The sequence below is a fragment of the Palaemon carinicauda genome, chromosome 10 (assembly GCF_036898095.1).
Source record: "Palaemon carinicauda isolate YSFRI2023 chromosome 10, ASM3689809v2, whole genome shotgun sequence".
In the NCBI taxonomy this organism is placed as follows: Eukaryota; Metazoa; Arthropoda; class Malacostraca; order Decapoda; family Palaemonidae; genus Palaemon; species Palaemon carinicauda.
Genome location: NC_090734.1, coordinates 155,624,899 through 155,644,404, shown reverse-complemented (window position 1 = coordinate 155,644,404; position 19,506 = coordinate 155,624,899). Strand labels below are relative to the sequence as shown.

At 41.3% G+C, this 19,506-nt stretch overlaps 1 protein-coding gene and 1 long non-coding RNA gene across 3 annotated transcripts in view; both read right to left on the bottom strand.

Annotated features, from left to right (window-relative positions):
• LOC137648549 (uncharacterized) overlaps positions 1-10,020 on the bottom strand; it is a 57,960-nt gene extending 47,940 nt beyond the window's left edge. Inside the window, exon 1 of the long non-coding RNA XR_011045653.1 lies at positions 9,893-10,020. This is a non-coding gene — a long non-coding RNA (uncharacterized lncRNA). The remainder of the gene's footprint in view (positions 1-9,892) is intronic.
• Positions 10,021-12,384: 2,364 nt separating this feature from the next.
• The window catches only part of LOC137648897 (uncharacterized), a 13,421-nt gene continuing 6,299 nt past the window's right edge, over positions 12,385-19,506 (bottom strand). For both annotated transcript variants that reach the window (XM_068382071.1, XM_068382070.1), the window contains exons 3-10: positions 19,479-19,506; positions 18,976-19,108; positions 18,487-18,691; positions 17,972-18,163; positions 17,575-17,771; positions 16,783-16,917; positions 15,968-16,100; positions 12,385-15,545 (exon numbers count right to left, since the gene is read on the bottom strand). The exon at positions 19,479-19,506 is cut by the window's right edge and continues 95 nt beyond it. In XM_068382071.1, the coding sequence (XP_068238172.1) occupies positions 13,626-15,545; positions 15,968-16,100; positions 16,783-16,917; positions 17,575-17,771; positions 17,972-18,163; positions 18,487-18,691; positions 18,976-19,108; positions 19,479-19,506 (2,943 nt within the window). In that variant the 3' untranslated portion in view covers positions 12,385-13,625. The remainder of the gene's footprint in view (positions 15,546-15,967; positions 16,101-16,782; positions 16,918-17,574; positions 17,772-17,971; positions 18,164-18,486; positions 18,692-18,975; positions 19,109-19,478) is intronic.

The following is a 19,506-nucleotide window of genomic DNA, read 5'->3' as shown; positions in this document are numbered from 1 at the left end:
TGATTATTATATCTTAGATAATTAAGTTTTTATTTGCAGCAAAAAAAAAAAAAAAAAAAAAAAAAGTGTAATTTTCGACGAAAACGGACCAGGGGACCCAACAGGGAAAATAGCCCAGTGAGAAAAGGAAACTATGACAAATAAAATATTTCAAGAACAGTAGAGTAACAACATTAAAATAAATATTTCTTATATAAGTTATAAACCTTTAACAAACCAAGCGAAAGAGAAGTATGATAGAATAGTGTGCTTAAATGTACCCTAATCCAAGAAAACTCTAACCAAAGACAGTGGAAGACCATGGTACAGAGGCTATGGCACTACCCAAGACTAGAGAACAATGGTTTGATTTTGGAGTGTCCTTCTCCTACAAGAGCTGCTTACCAAAGCTAAAGAGTCTCTTCTATCCTTACAAAGAGGAAAGGAGCCACTGAACAATTACAGTCCAGTAACCCCTTGAGAGAAGACTTGTTTGGTAATCTCAGTGTTGTCAGGTGTATAAGTACAGAGGAGAATATGTAAAGAATAGGCAAGACTATTTGGTGTATATGTAGGTAAAGGGAAAATGAACCGTAACCAGAGAGTTGGATCCAATGTTATACTATCTGGCCACTCAAAGGACCCATAACTCTCTAGCGGTAGTATCTTAATGGCCAACCTACTAGCTTTTTCTGTCCGTAACTATAATAAAACTGGTTTTTCAAGTATTATAGGCAGGTTAGGATAGGAGATGTGTCTGAACACAATTTTCAGCAGTGAAGCCCATTATCATCATCCTTACTTGCTAAGCTACGACCCATGTTGGAAATGTAGGATGCTATAAGCCCAAGAGCTCCAACAGGGAAAATAGCCCAGTAAGGAAAAGGAAAAAAAAAAAAAAAATAGTGTAAGACCATGGTACAGAGGCTATAACATTACCTAAGATGCAAATGCAGTTTTAAGACTTAATCTAAGGGTAACCTAAGGACACAGCAGTCCATGGCGGAGTTACCGAGGACATAGCCCCAAGGGGAAGTTGCCGATTGCGTAGCCCCCAACGGTAGATAAATAAGTAAGGATACGGCTCCTAGGATAGGTTAGGTGGGGAACCTTAAGTAAGGTGGAGTTAAATGTGGCTTTTCAGTTATAGCATCTAAAACTTCAGAACATCTAAAATATGAAAAATATGGATTTAAAAACTTTCTATGACTGTCTATGTCGATCTATAAACGCTTCGGTAAATATGTTATTTTCATTAGGAAAATAAATTTTTGAATATACTTACCCGATGATCATGTAGCTGTCAACTCTGTTGCCCGACAGAAATCTACGGTCGGGATACGCCAGCAATCGCTATACAGGTGGGGGTGTACACAACAGCGCCATCTGTGAGCAGGTACTCAAGTACTTCTTGTCAACAAGAACTCAATTTTCTCCTCGGTCCACTGGTTCTCTATGGGGAGGAAGGGCGGGTCCTTAAATTCATGATCATCGGGTAAGTATATTCAAAAATTTATTTTACTAATGAAAATAACATTTTTCAATATTAATCTTACCCGATGATCATGTAGCTGATTCACACCCAGGGTGGTGGGTGGAGACCAGCATACATGTTAACAAAGAAGCTAAGTATCCCGTATTTCATTTTATTAGTTATTCAAAAATAACATAAAATAAATAAGTACCTGGTAAGGAAGACGACTTGAACCATTACTCTGCCTTTATTAAGTACGTCTTCCTTACTGAGCGTAGCGGTCCTCTTAGGATGCTGAACGACTCTTAGGTGCTGAAGTATAAAGGGCTGCAACCCATACTAAAGGACCTCATCACAACCTCTAACCTCGGCGCTTCTCAAGAAAGAATTGACCACCCGCCAAATCAACAAGGATGCGGAAGGCTTCTTAGCCGACCGTACAACCCATAAAAAGTATTCAAGAGAAAGGTTAAAAAGGTTATGGGATTATGGGAATGTAGTGGCTGAGCCCTCACCTACTACTGCACTCGCTGCTACGAATGGTCCCAGGGTGTAGCAGTTCTCGTAAAGAGACTGGACATCTTTGAGATAGAATGATGCGAACACTGACTTGCTTCTCCAATAGGTTGCATCCATAACACTCTGCAGAGAACGGTTCTGTTTGAAGGCCACTGAAGTAGCCACAGCTCTCACTTCATGTGTCCTTACCTTCAGCAAAGCAAGGTCTTCTTCCTTCAGATGAGAATGTGCTTCCCTAATCAGAAGCCTGATGTAGTAAGAAACTGAGTTCTTAGACATTGGAAGAGAAGGCTTCTTGATAGCACACCATAAGGCTTCTGATTGTCCTCGTAAAGGTTTTGACCTTTTTAGATAGTACCTAAGAGCTCTAACTGGGCAAAGTACTCTCTCCAGTTCGTTCCCCACCAAGTTGGACAGGCTTGGGATCTCGAACGACTTAGGCCAAGGACGTGAAGGAAGCTCGTTTTTAGCAAAAAAACCGAGCTGCAAGGAACATGTAGCCGTTTCAGATGTGAAAACTATGTTCCTGCTGAAGGCGTGGATCTCACTTACTCTTTTAGCTGTTGCCAAGCACACGAGGAAAGAGTTTTTAATGTGAGGTCCTTAAAAGAGGCTGATTGGAGAGGTTCAAATCTTGATGACATAAGGAACCTTAGGACCACGTCTAGATTCCAGCCTGGAGTGGACAACCGACGTTCCTTTGAGGTCTCAAAAGACCTAAGGAGGTCCTGTAGATCTTTGTTGGTGGAAAGATCCAAGCCTCTGTGGCGGAAAACCGCTGCCAACATACTTCTGTAACCCTTGATCGTAGGAGCTGAAAGGGATCTTACGTTCCTTAGATGTAACAGGAAGTCAGCAATCAGGGTTACAGTGGTACTGGTTGAGGAAACTGCATTGGCCTTGCACCAGCTTCGGAAGACTTCCCATTTAGACTGATAGACTCTGAGAGTGGATGTCCTCCTTGCTCTGGCAATCGCTCTGGCTGCCTCCTTCGAAAAGCCTCTAGCTCTTGAGAGTCTTTCGATAGTCTGAAGGCAGTCAGACGAAGAGCGTGGAGGTTTGGGTGTACCTTCTTTACGTGAGGTTGACGTAGAAGGTCCACTCTTAGAGGAAGAGTCCTGGGAATGTCGACCAGCCATTGCAGTACCTCTGTGAACCATTCTCTCGCGGGCCAGAGGGGAGCAACCAACGTCAGCCGTGTCCCTTTGTGAGAGGCGAACTTCTGAAGTACCCTGTTGACAATCTTGAACGGCGGGAATGCATACAGGTCGAGATGGGACCAATCCAGCAGAAAAGCATCCACGTGAACTGCTGCTGGGTCTGGAATCGGAGAACAATACAACGGGAGCCTCTAGGTCATCGAGGTAGCGAACAGATCTATGGTTGGCTGACCCCACAGGGCCCAAAGTCTGCTGCAAACATTCTTGTGAAGGGTCCACTCTGTGGGGATGACCTGACCCTTCCGGCTGAGGCGATCTGCCATGACATTCATATCGCCCTGAATGAACCTCGTTACCAGCGTGAGCTTTCGATCTTTTGACCAGATGAGGAGGTCCCTTGCGATCTAGAACAACTTCCTCGAATGAGTCCCTCCCTGCTTGGAGATGTAAGCCAAGGCTGTGGTGTTGTCGGAGTCCACCTCCACCACCTTGTTTAGCTGGAGGGACTTGAAGTTTATCAAGGCCAGATGAACCGCCAACAACTCCTTGCAATTGATGTGAAGTGTCCTTTGCTCCTGATTCCATGTTCCCGAGCATTCCTGTCCGTCCAATGTCGCACCCCAGCCCGTGTCTGATGCGTCCGAGAAGAGACGGCGGTCGGGGTTCTGAACAGCCAAAGGTAGACCTTCCTTGAGAAGAAAGCTGTTCTTCCACCACGTTAGAGTAGACCTCATCTCTTCGGAAACAGGAACTGAGACCGTCTCTAGCGTCATGTCCTTTATCCAGTGAGCAGCTAGATGATACTGAAGGGGGCGGAGGTGGAGTCTCCCTAACTCGATGAACAGGGCCAGCGATGAAAGTGTCCCTGTTAGACTCATCCACTGCCTGACTGAGCATCGGTTCCTTCTCAGCATGCTCTGGATGCATTCTAGGGCTTGCTTGATCCTTGGGGCCGACGGAAAAGCCCGAAAAACTCGACTCTGAATCTCCATACCCAGGTAGACAATGGTCTGGGATGGGACGAGCTGGGACTTCTCTAAATTGACCAGGAGGCCCAGTTCCTTGGTCAGATCCATAGTCCATCTGAGATTCTCCAGACAGCGACGACTTGTGGGAGCTCTTAAAAGCCAGTCGTCTGACGGAGCCGGACACAAGATCATGGTACTGCTGCACAGTCTGTGAACTGTCAACCATGGAGAAGCGAGGAAGTACAGCGACAACCCGAAACTGTCTAGACTGTCTGGGTAGTACAGACAGCTCCTTATCGGGTTGCTGAGGTTGCCGCACTGCGTCACAACAAGTCACCTCTGCTGGTTGTTGAACGTCTTCCCAGTGACACACTGACTCCGTAAAAAAAAAAAAAAAAAAAAAAAAACCTCTATCAAGGACTAAGCTTGGACTGCATGTCTTGCAACAAAGCTCAAGGTCTATGGGAGCAGGTGTGGCAACAGACGGGGTTAGCGACTGAAGCGGAACCATTTACCCTCCCTGGAAGCATGTTATGCTTAAATAAAAGTCCATAGGAGGCTAAGCAGCTTAAGGCTCCTCTCCAAATGACAGAGTCCTCAAGGGAATATCAGAAGGAGGGAGAACAGCACTTTCTCATCTACAGGAACCATATCCGAGAAAAGCTAAGTTCTCTCAGTGAGGGTTTCACTGGTGCAAAAGCAGCAGACCAGAAGGCAACGTTATGAAACTGCTTGACAGTCTGTGAACTGTCAAAAACTGAACTGTCAACCACAACAGGAGCGTGAGGACATACAGCACTGGTGTATAAGTAGCAGACCAGAAGGCAACGTCATGTAACTGCATGACAGTTTGTGAGTTGGCAACAACCAAAGATGTGTGGGGAAGCCTCAACTCCTGCCTGACTAGTTTGCTGCTGGCGAGTGGCGGTAACCACAGTGTGTTGCGGAGGCTGACACACCGTGTCAAAACACGGCAGCTTGTGGTAGCTCCCGCACGGCAACGGAGTGCTCTGTGTGTGGGAGTCATCATACATCTGGCAGGGTTGACTGTGCATGGGTGGAGGAGCTCTCACAACAAGAGTGTGAGAGCATGAAGCCATGCCGGGCGCACAACTGTGGGAGGTGTAGGCCCACGGGTGCATCGTCAACCTTCTCCGCAGTCGGAACAAAAGCAGAGTGCTGGTGCGTGGGAGGGGCTGCGGTGGGTTGAGGAGCATGCGGTATGGTATGCAGAGCATGCTGTAAGGTATGCAGAGCATGCTGTAAGGTATGCAGAGCATGCTGTAAGGTATGCAGAGCATGCTGTAAGGAATGCAGAGCATGCTGTAATGTATGCAGAGCATGCTGTAAGGTATGCAGAGCATGCGGTATGGTATGCAGAGCATGAGGTAAGGCATGCGGCTCATGCTGCATGGTATGCGGCTCATGCTGCATGGTATGCGGCTCATGCTGCATGGTATGCGGCTCATGCTGCATGGTATGCGGAGCATGCTGTAAGGTCTGCAGAGCATGCTGCATGGGCTGAGGAGAATGCCGCATAGTGCTGGAACCCGGCAACTCCTGATGCGGCAGCTCACGCATGTTAGCAGATGGTGCAGCAAGAACATGCGTCTGGCAGTGAGGACTGCGCATCGGTGGAGGAGCTCTCACAGGTGTGGTGTGGGAGCAGGCAGCCGCAGTATCTGCTGAGCGCACAACCTCGGCGGGTTGTAGGTAAACAGGCTGCATTGTCAACCTTCCAGCATGATACTCCTGCATGAAGGAGCAAGCTGAGACTGTATAGTCTGCAGCATGGACCACTAGGGTCTATGAAAGACAACAACAAACGGAGCTACTGTCCGTTGTGACTGAGGGTCTAAAACAGCTGGTGCGGCAACAGACGGAGTTACTGCCTGTTGCGGTACCACCTAGCCTCTCTTAGGAGGTGTGCAGTTGTCGTACTGCAGCGAGTCCGAACTGACCCAGTGGCTACACCTAGGCCGTTGGACTTGCGCGGAAGGGACCGACTTGCACTTAAAAGCTGCAAGATTTGGTCCATGGTTTCTGCGAGAAACCTCTTCCGCAGACGAGGAAAAAATGGGCTCTCTCGTCTTTGTGTGGGTGGGGTGATCACGTCGGCAACGTGTGTAGATACACCCGAAACCACAGAGGGAAACGTCTGTTCGTCGATCAAGGCCTGAGGAACCCATAAGTCCTTCGACATTACTTCTCCCCTGGGCTTGGGAGCTTGTAAGAGGTATCGGACTAGGTGAACAACTGGCACGAACAGACGAACCCTCGAACGCAACACTGTAACACTTTGCGCATATCACTATATCACTTTTGATTTTCTGTTTGCACTTATTTCACTGAACTCGAAACTTTAAGTGGTTTGTACCTGAAACACGCAATCCTATCCTTCATTAAAAGGTAGTAATTGCGAAAACAGTATTACAATGTAACAGAAAAACATAATGAAAGATAAAGAATTCAGTGGCTGGAAAAGACTAAACACTAGATCAAATAAACTACGTTTAAAATCTCTCACCGCATAAAGCCTGGGAACAAGAATAAAACTCTAGAAACGTTTTACCTTCTTCCCCTCTATCGACTAGGGAGAAGAGCAAAAAAACGAGAACAACGTTACCCGCTTGAACGAAACGTTTATCCTCCTCTCTCTCCCTCCGTCTCTATCTCTCTCTCTTGACTTAGAACCTGAGAGATGAGCCCAATTATATATATCGTTAAAACATATTATTTGTTAAAGGAAAAAAACTGAAAGGTTTCCCAAATAAAAAGTTCCTTTATTAGAATTAAAACCATTTAAGCTAAGAAAGAATGAACGAAACGCTAGAATCGGTTTACTCTTACTGCAACGTGAAACCGTGAATACTCTCTCTCTATCGTAACGATAGAGCGCAAGTTGAACGTTCTGAACGTCAACAACTGCGGAGACTAAACAAAACGTTAGTTCAACTTTGAAAACAGTACGAGACTTATCAAAGAAATTCTTTCAAAAACATACAATTAAAATAGCATAAATTCTTAACAGGAAAAACGATATGACGAGCTCAATGTTAATTAACTTCGGTTCCAAGTAAGGACCGCCTACTATTAGGAAAGGTCGCATATTTTTTTTTTTTTTTTTTTTTTTCAAAGAAAGTTAATCGAAGAGGCCTATAAATGGCGGAGAGATATAAAATAAAAAGTGAAAGAGAGTCTATACTCTCTTCGACACCAACACTTCCGTCTAAGGGAAGGGTCGGCCATTTAAAAGTGAAAGAGAGTCCATACTCTCTTCGTCACCATAATTAATTCAAATTAATTCCAAAAGCTTGCTAAGCTAAAGATAAAGCTTCCTGAATAGCGAAGGCTAAACTCTAGAGCAAATACATCACCAAATCGTGAACAATAACTCCAGAATCAACAGCGTATCCAAGTAGGTCTAGCCGGAGGCACGACAGAGGGAAAATTGAGTTCTTGTTGACAAGAAGTACTTGAGTACCTGCTCACAGATGGCGCTGTTGTGTACACCCCCACCTGTATAGCGATCGCTGGCGTATCCCGACCGTAGATTTCTGTCGGGCAACAGAGTTGACAGCTACATGATCATCGGGTAAGATTAATATTGAAAATTTTAGTTTCAGCCAAATTTGGAAAAATGCAATAAAAATATATTTGTTGCATCAGAAATAGTGTGGTTTCAATGAATTTAACGTTTATTTTGACTGCAAACCAACCGATTTAGAGATTTACTATGTATACCCTAGTTCATCCCACCAATTATGGGGGACACCCTTTGGGAACCGGGGTTTTGGGTGGGGGAAGGGGGGGGAGGGTGTTGGGGCATTGAATGATATTTGCAATAAATGAATAATTAATGTTCCAGCACCCCTCCCCCATACCCCTAACTAGGCCTACCGGGGGGAGGGGGGTAGGGCCCCCCAGCGACCCCCCCTTAAAGCCACAGTAATTTTCAGGGCACCACAGAACCTAACAAACCCACCTAACCTAACCTAGGGGCCCTGTACCCCTACCGGGGGGGGGGGGGCTTCGTCCCCCCTGCGACCCCCCCTTATGGCCAAAGTAATTTTCAAGGCACCACAGAACCTAACAAACCCACCTAACCTAACCTAGGGGCCCTGTACCCCTGCCGGGGGGGGCTTCGCCCCCCCCTGCGACCCCCCCTTGAGGCCACAGTAATTTTCAGGGCACCACAGAACCTAACAAACCCACCTAACCTAACCTAGGGGCCCTGTACCCCTACCGGGGGGGGGGGCTTCGCCCCCCCTGCGACCCCCCCTTAAGGCCACAGTAATTTTCAGGGCACCACAGAACCTAACAAACCCACCTAACCTAACCTAGGGGCCTTGTACCCCTACCGGGGAGGGGGGCTTCGCCCCCCCTGCGACCCCCCCTTTAACCAGGGGTAAATTTGAATATATATATTTTGTTAAATCACTTCTTACCTTAAACGGAAGATGACGATGAAGATGTGGAAGGTTGTGGTTGACCCTCTTCTGAATCATCAAGTACTGGAATACGTTCAGATTTGGTACAATACCACACATGTCTATCCTCACGAAAATGTAAAGGCGAATCACATTTACCACACTGGACACTTAAAGGTAATACGGAATGCTCCCTTAGAAAACGATTCACTACTTCAGGAGTTCCATTATAATTCCCATGAAATCGGCCGATCACATCAAAATAGGAATAACGACATATTTCACACAACCGTACCGGAGGATCCATGACAGTCAAGTGACGTGTGATGAAAATATAGAAACCGGAACTTTTGAAAACCGAAAACAAACGACAATCACGGGTTTCTCCCATAATGAAATAGGGAAAAAAACAAAAGAGTATCGTTTACAATGTTATATTGCACGAAAAACAGATCCTTGAAACAAGACTGAGAGACCAATGAATCGTCCAATAATAACCCTTGAAAAGAACCCAGTAGTATTTTGATTGGAGGAGCGACATTAGTGGGAGGAGCAAATGCGCATTCAAGTAAATATTGTCACATTACGCAATGGGGCGGAGCCAAGTAAGATGAAAACAGACATACAAACGAACAAGAGCTAGGTCCCGTGGCAGCGTAAAGGTATACAGAACACTTAGAAATAAAATGCAGACCTACATTAACTGAAATAATTATCTCTGTAAGTAGACATCAGCGTCAATAATGTATTGAGAGAAAGTTTTTTGTTATCACGTGCTTTACTAGGAAAATATATTAATATAATACATTTCCCAATTTGGTTGAATCTAAAACTTTACCAACGCTTCAATGGAATAATATATATTCTAACTAACCTGCTATAAAATACTGGTCACTGAAATGTTGAATTGTAGCTACTATAGAAAAAAACATTGCAGTTATGTCATTTAAATAATAAATTAATATATAATACATTTAACTATAATTATATATATAAAATAAAATACGGTAGATGAATGTTAGGCAAGACAGGGAACAAATTTTGGGCTGCCGGAGAATTTTAGCCTGGAAGTCGTATTTATAAAGTTATTAAATTTATAATTGTCTATAAAGAGTACATCATATAAAACAATATAAATCTTACAACCAAATTCTATTAATAGATATCTTAAATCAAGCCACAGAACATAATAAATTAAAAATAAAATCAGGAACTTCACTCGGGAAACTGACCTCGTCGAGAAAAAACCTTTATCCACTATAAAATGTCTTATATTGATAAACAAAATACCTTCCCGAAGTGGTAAACACTCTGAAAAAAGTGGTAAACACCCTGAAACAAAAGAGACAATCAGTTTCATACCTGAAATTCATAATACGATTGATTTTATCAAATTGGAGAACAACATAAACAAATGTCCGATCCTTTTAACTTCGCACTGCGCATTTACAGCCTTGAAAATTACATCCGTGTTGTGATCTTGATTTTGAAGATATAAATATATGTACTGTGATCAATAAGTGTTTTTTTATGATTGATGTTAAGCTAATAAAATTAATTTAATAATATAAAGACTTTAATTATGCTAATTTATTTATAAAAATCATATTATTTGAAAAATTCCTTATCAGAATGCCCACAACATAACACGGAACACAAACACCATTGTCCGAAACTGATGCAACAATGTCATGAAACTTAAAAAAGAAAAAAAAAGTTATAAATAATTCTTAGACAGGATATATTTAAATATCTAATTTAATTCGTTAAAATAAAATGATAACTCCTAATGTCGTTTATTAATATATATTCAAAAGAAACCCTTTAAATATTAGATTTTTAAAACCGAGACAGGAATAGAACAAAGTTGGTTGTCTATAAAAAGTTCTAGGACAAAGGCGATACAACAGAATTAGGGCAATCATTTTTGCTAGTTGTAAATAGCTAATGTCCTTCTTTTTAATATTATACGATGAGATTTCACTTTAATTATCTAAAGAAACTTATATTTACATAATTGATCGTTGGGTATTAACTGTTTAATGTTCTGTAGGCATGTTTGTGCCGTAAAGGCTTCATTATCTAAGCTCACATGACTGGCTGGTAATGTATGTATGAAAAGGGTTCAGGATTCCAAAGTCCATATTTTCTTCTAGATAGTCCAGTCTCTCTCTCTCTCTCTCTCTCTCTCTCTCTCTCTCTCTCTCTCTCTCTCTCTCTCTCTCTCTCTCTCTCTCTCTCTCTCAAATACTTTGCCAGTCAAAATACTCTATAATTTAGCTTTCATATTATCCTTTCATTCTGACACTGATGAATTTAACCATTGACCTAATAATAATAATAATAATAATAATAATAATAATTATTATTATTATTATTATTATTATTATTATTATTATTATTATTATTATTATTAGCCAAGCTTCAACCCTAATTGGAAAAACAAGATGCTATAAGCCCAACTGTATGCTCTTTATAACTACAAGTCAGTTTTTGTTATAAATGTGGAGGAATATTTACCAAATTGGTCATTTAAAGACATCAAACTCTCTTGATTATTTGGATGATCTAAGGTAGGCCTATAGCGAGGAGGTAGGCCTATTGAGGAAGGCTGACATAATTAGACAATATTACTGTCCAGAGTCTCATTTTAACCTCTGTGAAAACACTTATATTTTTGCACGCAAAAACAAAGTCATTCTAGTGCAAGTAGGCCATAGGCCTAAAAGCACTTAGCATTGTTTTGCCATAGATTGAAAAAAATCATGATTTATTTTGATTACTGATGCAGTCGTAATACCTCATGAATTTGACAGCAAGTGCATATTGCAAGAGCCCGTGTCTGGCCACAAGTCAGACAAGTGTGGCAAGTACTGATTCGCCTTCTGAGTTCTGAGTCACCAGCCGCTGGTCCTAAGTTAGGGGAGAGGGGTGTGTGGGGCATATTTGTATAAAGAGCTTAAAGTTTGTATCGTTAGGAAAAATACAAAACTATTTTGAAATTTGTTAATTGTCAAATTTATATCATAGAATCATTTAAAAAACAAGTCTTGGGTCGTCTATTGGAAAGTTATAGACCTAACTTTGTATGTGTTTAATGTTGTTACTGTTCTTAAAATATTATATTTTAATTATTCATTACTTCTTATATAGTTTATTTTTTTCCTTATTTCCTCTCTTCACTGGGTGATTTTCCCTGTGGGAGCCCTTAGGCTTATAGCATCCTTCTTTTCCAACTGGGATTGTAGCCTAGATAATAATAATAATAATAATAATAATAATAATAATAATAATAATAATAATAGATCTATGCTAAATACTAATTTCATATATGGAGGTGATAATAATAAGCTTCCTGGCTAGTACAGTAGTAACATTTTCGCCTAGCATTCACATGGCAGCAGATCGATCCCAGCCCGAGACTTTGAGTTTAAGCTGTTTACTGGGGGAGGCCATTGCTATGGTTGAGCACAATAGTGGAGGGTTGGGCTTGCCTGGCTGACGTTCTGGTGAGTATCTATTCTGATAAAACTGAAAATAGACACCTTTAACCTTGAAATGTTATCATAGGCCTATATGCTGGGAGAGTTAACCTTGAAATGTTATCATAGGCCTATATGCTGGGAGAGTTAACCTTGAAATGTTATCATAGGCCAATATGCTGGGAGAGTTAACCTTGAAATGTTATCATAGGCCTATATGCTGGGAGAGTTAACCTTGAAATGTTATCATAGGCCAATATGCTGGGAGAGTTAACCTTGAAATGTTATCATAGGCCTATATGCTGGGAGAGGACTGATAAACAATGATCACTCGTAGAAATTTATTGGCATAAAATATGTACAGTGGTAAAAAAAAAAAAAAAAACATGATAAATATCACAGTTGGTAGTAAACACTAGTTTTTTAAAGAGTCGTTTTCTATACTAGGTGAAAAGTTAAACATTTTGGACAGCGTTGTAGAAGAGATGATTTGTAGTATCGCTGTGAACTTCTGTACCTCGTAGACACATAAAAAAGTACTTTATAATCTCGACTAATTTCTTCCATCTCTAGATGGTTTAGCAATGTCAAGGTAAGACGAAATCTTAGTGTTTTTTCAAATTGAATTATCAGTATTGTGGGCTCCCGCGGTCACTGGATTTTAAGAGAAAACGGGCGTTTTGATATATATTTTGATCTTGTGTGTGTATATGTGTGTGTGTTTGTGTGTGTACAGCAATTCTTCTAAAAAGTCTATGCAATAGATATATTTAGAAGCCTGGCTCCATATATCCTTATCATCAGCTTTTGGTTCAGCAAATGAATCGTTAAAAAATGAAAAAAAGGATGATTTGTAACATATTGTAGTAAACACAAGGCCTACACTTCAAAGACATTAAGATCGGCTGAATATTTTTCCAGTTTCGTATAGTGTTCAATTAATCAATATGTAGCAAATGATATTATGAAATATAAACAAAGGTATTTCTTGCCTCTACCTAAAATTCTATATTCAGCCGTCAGTGTTTTTGTCCAATTTTACCAAAATGTTAGCGTTGGAGGGACTGGAGACAATCTATATAAGTGGGGTCTGCTACAACCCCGTCTGGGTGCTCATGTGAGCATCTCATCTAGACAATGGACCGCATACTTCGTGGGTATAAACAGGGGCCAATCTTTACTTGCTTTAAGGGCCTCTTGTCTGGTCCTGTACAGCAGGGGACCTCCACAGTCGCTTTATGATGTTCATTCGGGAGTATTTAACATTTCACATTGCGTATTGCTCGCTTACTGTTTGATCATCACTGTCAAAACACTCGCAGAAGAAAAAAGTCTTCAGTTTCCTCTCGAAAGCCCTAATATCTTCAATTATTCGGATGTCTCGTGGGAGCCTATTGTATAGTTTCTGAGCCGCATATTTAAAGGCTCTAGAGCCTACAGTAGACACGTATCTAGGTTCTAATAATTTGAAACCATCTGTAAAGATATGGACCTCTACGAAAGTAATCAGACCACTGTTGATACAGGTATAATGATGACCAAAAAGCCAAAGAAATAAAAATGAGCACATGTTAATTTCATAACCTTGCAGGGCCTCCAATCACTGACATGAACTAATTCGGCGATGGGGTGATGTTCAACCCACCTGGGTACTGAAACATAACTGCACTGCTTTCTTCTGTGTGGAATGAAGCTGCCGGCTGTTGTACTGTGTTAGCCATTAAAGCTGCCCCTGTATTGTGGTGCTGGCTGTGACAAACGCTAGCAAAATTTGCTGGTGATGTGATGGTATGGGATGACGAGCTTGGCGAGTAATTAGAACTACAGACAGTGAAAGGTGTATCTGTTGTGTGATGGGATGGGTACATTCCACCAGGAAAATATTGCAAACCACTCTGAGATGTGTAGAGCTGTGACTGATCTGATTGGTGGTGCAATTGTTGGGACACTGTAGATGTAACAGGGATTTGAGGTGTTACTGTATGCTGGAAAGGTGTATGTTGTTGGGCATGGGATAGATTTTGAGATGGTGCATTGTTTGATGCTATCAGCTTCTGTTGCAAGGAAGCTACTAGATCGGGTCCCAGTATCTGCTTTACTTGTTCCAAGTGGCCTGGATCATTCAGGGTTGTAAATTCTTCTAGCATATTTCGAAACTGACTGAGGCCACTGGCATCTGTCAATGAATTCCGCTTTGTAGGAACTCCTGCTTGCCCTTGGATTGGAGCGTTATATTGCTGTGTTTGACACGACTGGACGGGAGACGACTCAACAGGGGAAGGATGTTGTTTCTGCTGATGAGCATGGCATTGGTACTGTTGCTGCAAAGGATCCTGGGGAGACAAAAGGGGAGGAGATTGATTGCCTGCCGGCGGGTACACCATTTGCAGGAACCCTGGGGGAGGAGTGACGGGTTCCTGCTTTGGTAAAACCGTCACAGTTTCTTGCATTGATTGTTGATGTTCCATGAGATGCTGCTGCTGTTGTGTGGCCTTTAACTGTTGTTGGATTTGCTGTTGTGGGAGCTGTTGCTGGATCTGCTGCTGTGAGAGCTGTTGTTGTTGCTGGATCTGCTGTTGGTGGTGAAGCTGTTGCTGTTGGTGGAATTGTTGCTGTTGCTGGAAATGTTGATGATACTGCTGCATCATTTGTTGACTCTGGTCTCCAAATAAGTTATAGTTACCAGCGTCACCTGTAAGCTGCTCAAATTGCTGGAAGGCCTGAGAATGCTGAGGAGTGTTTAACGAACAAGAAGACTGACTAGAATGCAGTTGATCAAGCTGGGCCATGAGTGCTGTAGGAGTCTGCCTAAGGGATACATCATCACTAGGATCTGCCATTTTCCCAGACATACTTGGCTGTTGCTGCTGTCTTTGAACTTGTTGTTGCTGTGATGTAGGTTGTATCTGTGTTTGATAGTTTACTTGCTGGGAAGGTAATATTGATGTGGCATGACGATTTTGTTGATGCATCTGTTGTGAAGGATGCTGTAGTTGTTGTTGTTGTCGTTGTTGTTGTTGTTGTTGTTGTTGTTGTTGTTGCTGCTGCTGCAGTTGCTGGGGGTCGTTGCCTACTTCTGTTTGTTGCAGACTTAGACCATCAGGAAATAGGTTCCCTAGGCCAAAATTTGCGTCACTCAAAACATTCATGATAGATTTCTGGAACTGCTGCATCATCATTCTCTGAAAACTGGGGTTATTGGCCAATTGATCAAAGTCAAAGGATGCCAGTGGGTTTGCAGAAATGTTGGACCCTGGGTTTGTCGTTATCGCCGTACCTTTATTTTGATCTGTCGCATTCAAATTCCCTTGGTTTAAACTTGACAATGGCTGCTGGGTCTTGTTTTGCATCGCTGTGCTGTTGGACTTGATTGGACTGTCAGTTTGCTGAGTAAGCAGTTCATCAGACACAGGCAAGGTTGCAAGGGGATTGGTCATTCTGTCGGTAAAGTTTTGTTGTATCTGCATAATGTTCGGCCATTCTGTGTAAGGATTCAAATTAAGCCGTCCCAACTGCATTTGAATCTCGGCCACCTGGAACAAGATTGAGACTTTTAAAAGATTGAAATAACTCACAATTTTTATACTCACTGACCAGTATATTGGGAGGAGAGTAATGGAAATGGAGGTACAGGGAACGAGAAGGAGAGGGAGACCAAAGCGAAGGTGGATGGACTGCATCAAGGATGACCTTCAATCAAAGGGATTAACTGGTGATGAGGTGTGGGACACAGGTAGATGGAAAAAGGTGACCAGAAACATCGACCCAACATAGAAGTGGGAAAAGATGTAGACAAACAAGAAGAAGAAGAAGAAGAAGAAGAAGAAGAAGAAATAACTCATAATTGGTGATGGTTTATTCAATATATCAATTTCACCAGTTTCTATCTAAAATGTCAACTGGATGATTAAAGCTAAACTCAACATAGGAGCAAAATATGACTTTCTTCGCATACCTCTTGTTTGGCAAGTTTCAGATTGTACTCGGTATGCTGGTCGTTCAATTCTCGAAGGTCGGTTAGTTTGTAAAGCAACTTTGGGTAGAGAATACTTGTGTTGTGTTCTCCGTAACGCCATTCCATGTATATCCTGTTACATAGGGAGTTAATAGTTTTGTTTTCCTTACAACTTTACTTATGAATAGGCCTATACTTTATACAATCTAAGATGAGTTTGATTATTTGCTCCTAGTTTTTTTTTGTACACCATTCCTTCTATTTAGAAATTGTTGGCAAAGGTATATATATCAATTGTGTTTAATTACAATGTTAGAATTCTATTTCTAAATTTGTTACTTTCAACATTACCAAACACTCTCTTGAAATGAGCCTCCATTCAGATTGTAGGCGTATCAAGTGATTTAGTAACCAACCTTAAGTCAACTTTTGGTAGATATCATTGAAGCTGAAAGTAACATAATTCTTAGACAAAATCATCTTTTTAATTAAAATATTCAATCTTGAAAATTACAGGTGTTACAATAACCTATTCAAAAGAGAGCACATATATTTCTTTTCAAATGTTAGATGAGTTACAAGTTCTAAAATAAAGCATTCTTTATACTTAAATGTTTCCATGAACGATACAAGACTTCGTTTATGGCAATGAAAAGTCTATAAAAGGTATATTTCTTACAAATTCTAGATAAAAGCATCCTTTATACGTTATGCGGTTTCCATAAACGATACAAGACTTCTTTTATGGAAATGAAAAGTCTATAAGAAAGGTACATATCTGTAGTAAAACATTTTTCAAAAGAGTTCAGACTTACCTCAGTAGGTGGAGGTAGTGTTCCTGATGAGCCTGAATGGCGGGAGCGGCCACTAGACCGGGCCTCTCGCTGCTGAAGAGGACGATCAACATCAGAAGCATCATCACTGGCTCATCCACATTGAGTTCCTTCATACTGCAAGAAGAAGGAGATGGAGTTTATGAAATAGGCTTCAGCGTAGTACTGCAGATTGAGAATTGCCAGAGATTCTTTTAATATCTTTCATGTAAGGTCCAGGGTTTTAATTTCACGCAAAATGAGTTCTTTTTATGGTGCAGGAAGAACAAAGGATTTTTAAAACTCGTTTTCAGTATAGTGTAGATGATTGATATTGCTTATTCTATTGGAAGTGGGTAAAATATTTTCATGAAAGTTCCTAGTTTTTAGGTTCATCAAAAAAAAAAGGTCCTTCATGCTGCAAGGAGGAGGAATTTTTGAAACCGTTACGAGTAGGCCTATGATACTTTGTATTTAGGAAGTGCGCAAGAATAGTAAGGATCTTCCATGTAAGTTTCTGGGTACTAGGTTCATCCAAGCTGTGTTCCTTCATAAAGCAGAATAAACTGCATATGACGAGTTCGGTCCCCGCCAGGGACGCGAAAACCGTGAGACCTTCTACCGGGGGGGTACTCAAAGGGTGGCGCCTGGGGGAGAGGTTAGAGGGGACTAGAGATAGTCCCTGCTGGCTAATGGTCGCCCGAGGAGAATGATGTAAATCGTCTCAGTGGAGACCTAAATCCCGCAACTTTTTTTTTTGACTAATTCTGTTGAAATAAAGATAACTTTTTTTACCTGTGGATGAATCTGATATGCATCTCATAGAGTTCCCCACTGACCAACTTCTTCATATCTTCAATGCGTAAAATCGGAGCATCTTTGTACATCTGGTGGTTGGTGTTGGGCCAGCGGTTATTCTCTGTGTCGTAGGACTGGACGCCCCGGATGAGGGACATCTCTAGAATGCCACCGCGTAGGAGACAGCCTTGGTCCTGCAAGTGTCAGGTGGAAACTTCATCACTGTTAAGGGCTGAAGTAGAATTCAGCATTTTATAGTAAAAATACTGTAAGGATAAATGGATATAATTCTGGGTAATCACTGGTTTAACTAGCTTTTCTCTACCTATAATAAGATCAACTATTATCTTGCTCATGAATATTATCCCTAATATCATTCTATTACCCTCCTTACCTGCGCAGGAAGATTACAGAATTCGGGAAAGAAGCGGGCGAAGTAAGCAAACCGTCGGACTACGGTGGTAAACATGTTGATGATCTGGACGCTTGGCCTACCCACGTTGTGTTCCTTCAGGTCATTCCTATAGGGCACCTCACTATACGCTCGACGGTAATTCAGGACAGCTCGTTCGACCTCGTCTCGTTCCTGTGAAACAGTTGGCATGTCAAATTATGTCTATTTGAGGAACCATACTCAAGAAGTAGTGAGTATATCAAATGGTGACTCTAAGAAGGGTTGTAATGACACTAAGATTTGAAGAAATAGTAGGGTTTGTTACAGCATGATAGTGTAAATAGGTAGTATAAATACCAAAAGTACAAAGATTACTAAAGAGCAACTCAATTTAATACTATTCATGGTAATTACCACAACCTCTTGCCTTTTTTTATGTTTCTTTGATCTAAAAACCTAACAAAGTAAAATGATAAAGAAGTATTAACCCACAGAGTTTTATAATTAACTGATACCTTGACTGTCATGTAATCCAACATGGCTCCCATGTCAGGTTCGTAGGGCTGAATTTCTCTCTTCGAGGTTTTGATTAGATTCTTTTTGTCTTCGGGAGTCGCCTTCTTTGATTTCCGCTCCTCGCGCTGTTTCATCATCTGAGCTCGGTCCTCCTCAGACATAACCCAGGCACGTTCCATGCCAATCGATGTGCATTTTTTGTACCTGAAGGTCAATGCGAGGTGCTTTTCTATTTACATGCTTCTCGCTATCACTTAAATTCACTTAAGAGTATTATGAAGTTCTTGAAAAGATGTTTTCATTTATCAAATTTCTTTACCTAGATAGATGCTCAAATCTTTGAAGTTACATTCCATGACATTTCTGAATTAGCAAATGATATTTAACATAAACTTCCTGATTATACATTTCTGTAGAAACCTATCAAACGGATCTTTGCCTGTCAAGGGTAAGCGATGAACAATATCAAAGCCTGAAGAGGAACTAACCTGCAAAACTGACAGCATTTTCTGGAGACAACATTGATGACGCAATTTCCATCGTAGGGACAGGTGAAATTGACGTAGGCATCGTTGTGAACAGCTCGACGGAAGAATGCCTTGCAAGAATCACATGACAGACCTGTGAGGTTTCAATCAAGGTTTACTGTATGCTAAGATATAAGCTCCGCCCTCTTCATGTTAGTTGGCAAATACTTCCATGGAGAATAATTATTTTTAGATTTGGGGCTGCACGTTGTCTATAAATACTACCACCATAAAATATGAAAATTCTTTATATTTATGAGGATGTTGAAAGGCATTTTTATTTATCTACAATCTTATACTTCTATTTCTTTGTAATTTACTGAATTGTTATTGAACAGTTGACCTGTCTGTTCCGTTCTTTTCCAAAAAAAAAAAAAATTATGATGTATAGTAAATGAAAATATACAAAAATATAAGCAACCCAAGCCCTTATCTTCTTCACTGTTACATCTCGATAAACTTGCCTCCAAAATGCATGCTTTTAGCTTTGTC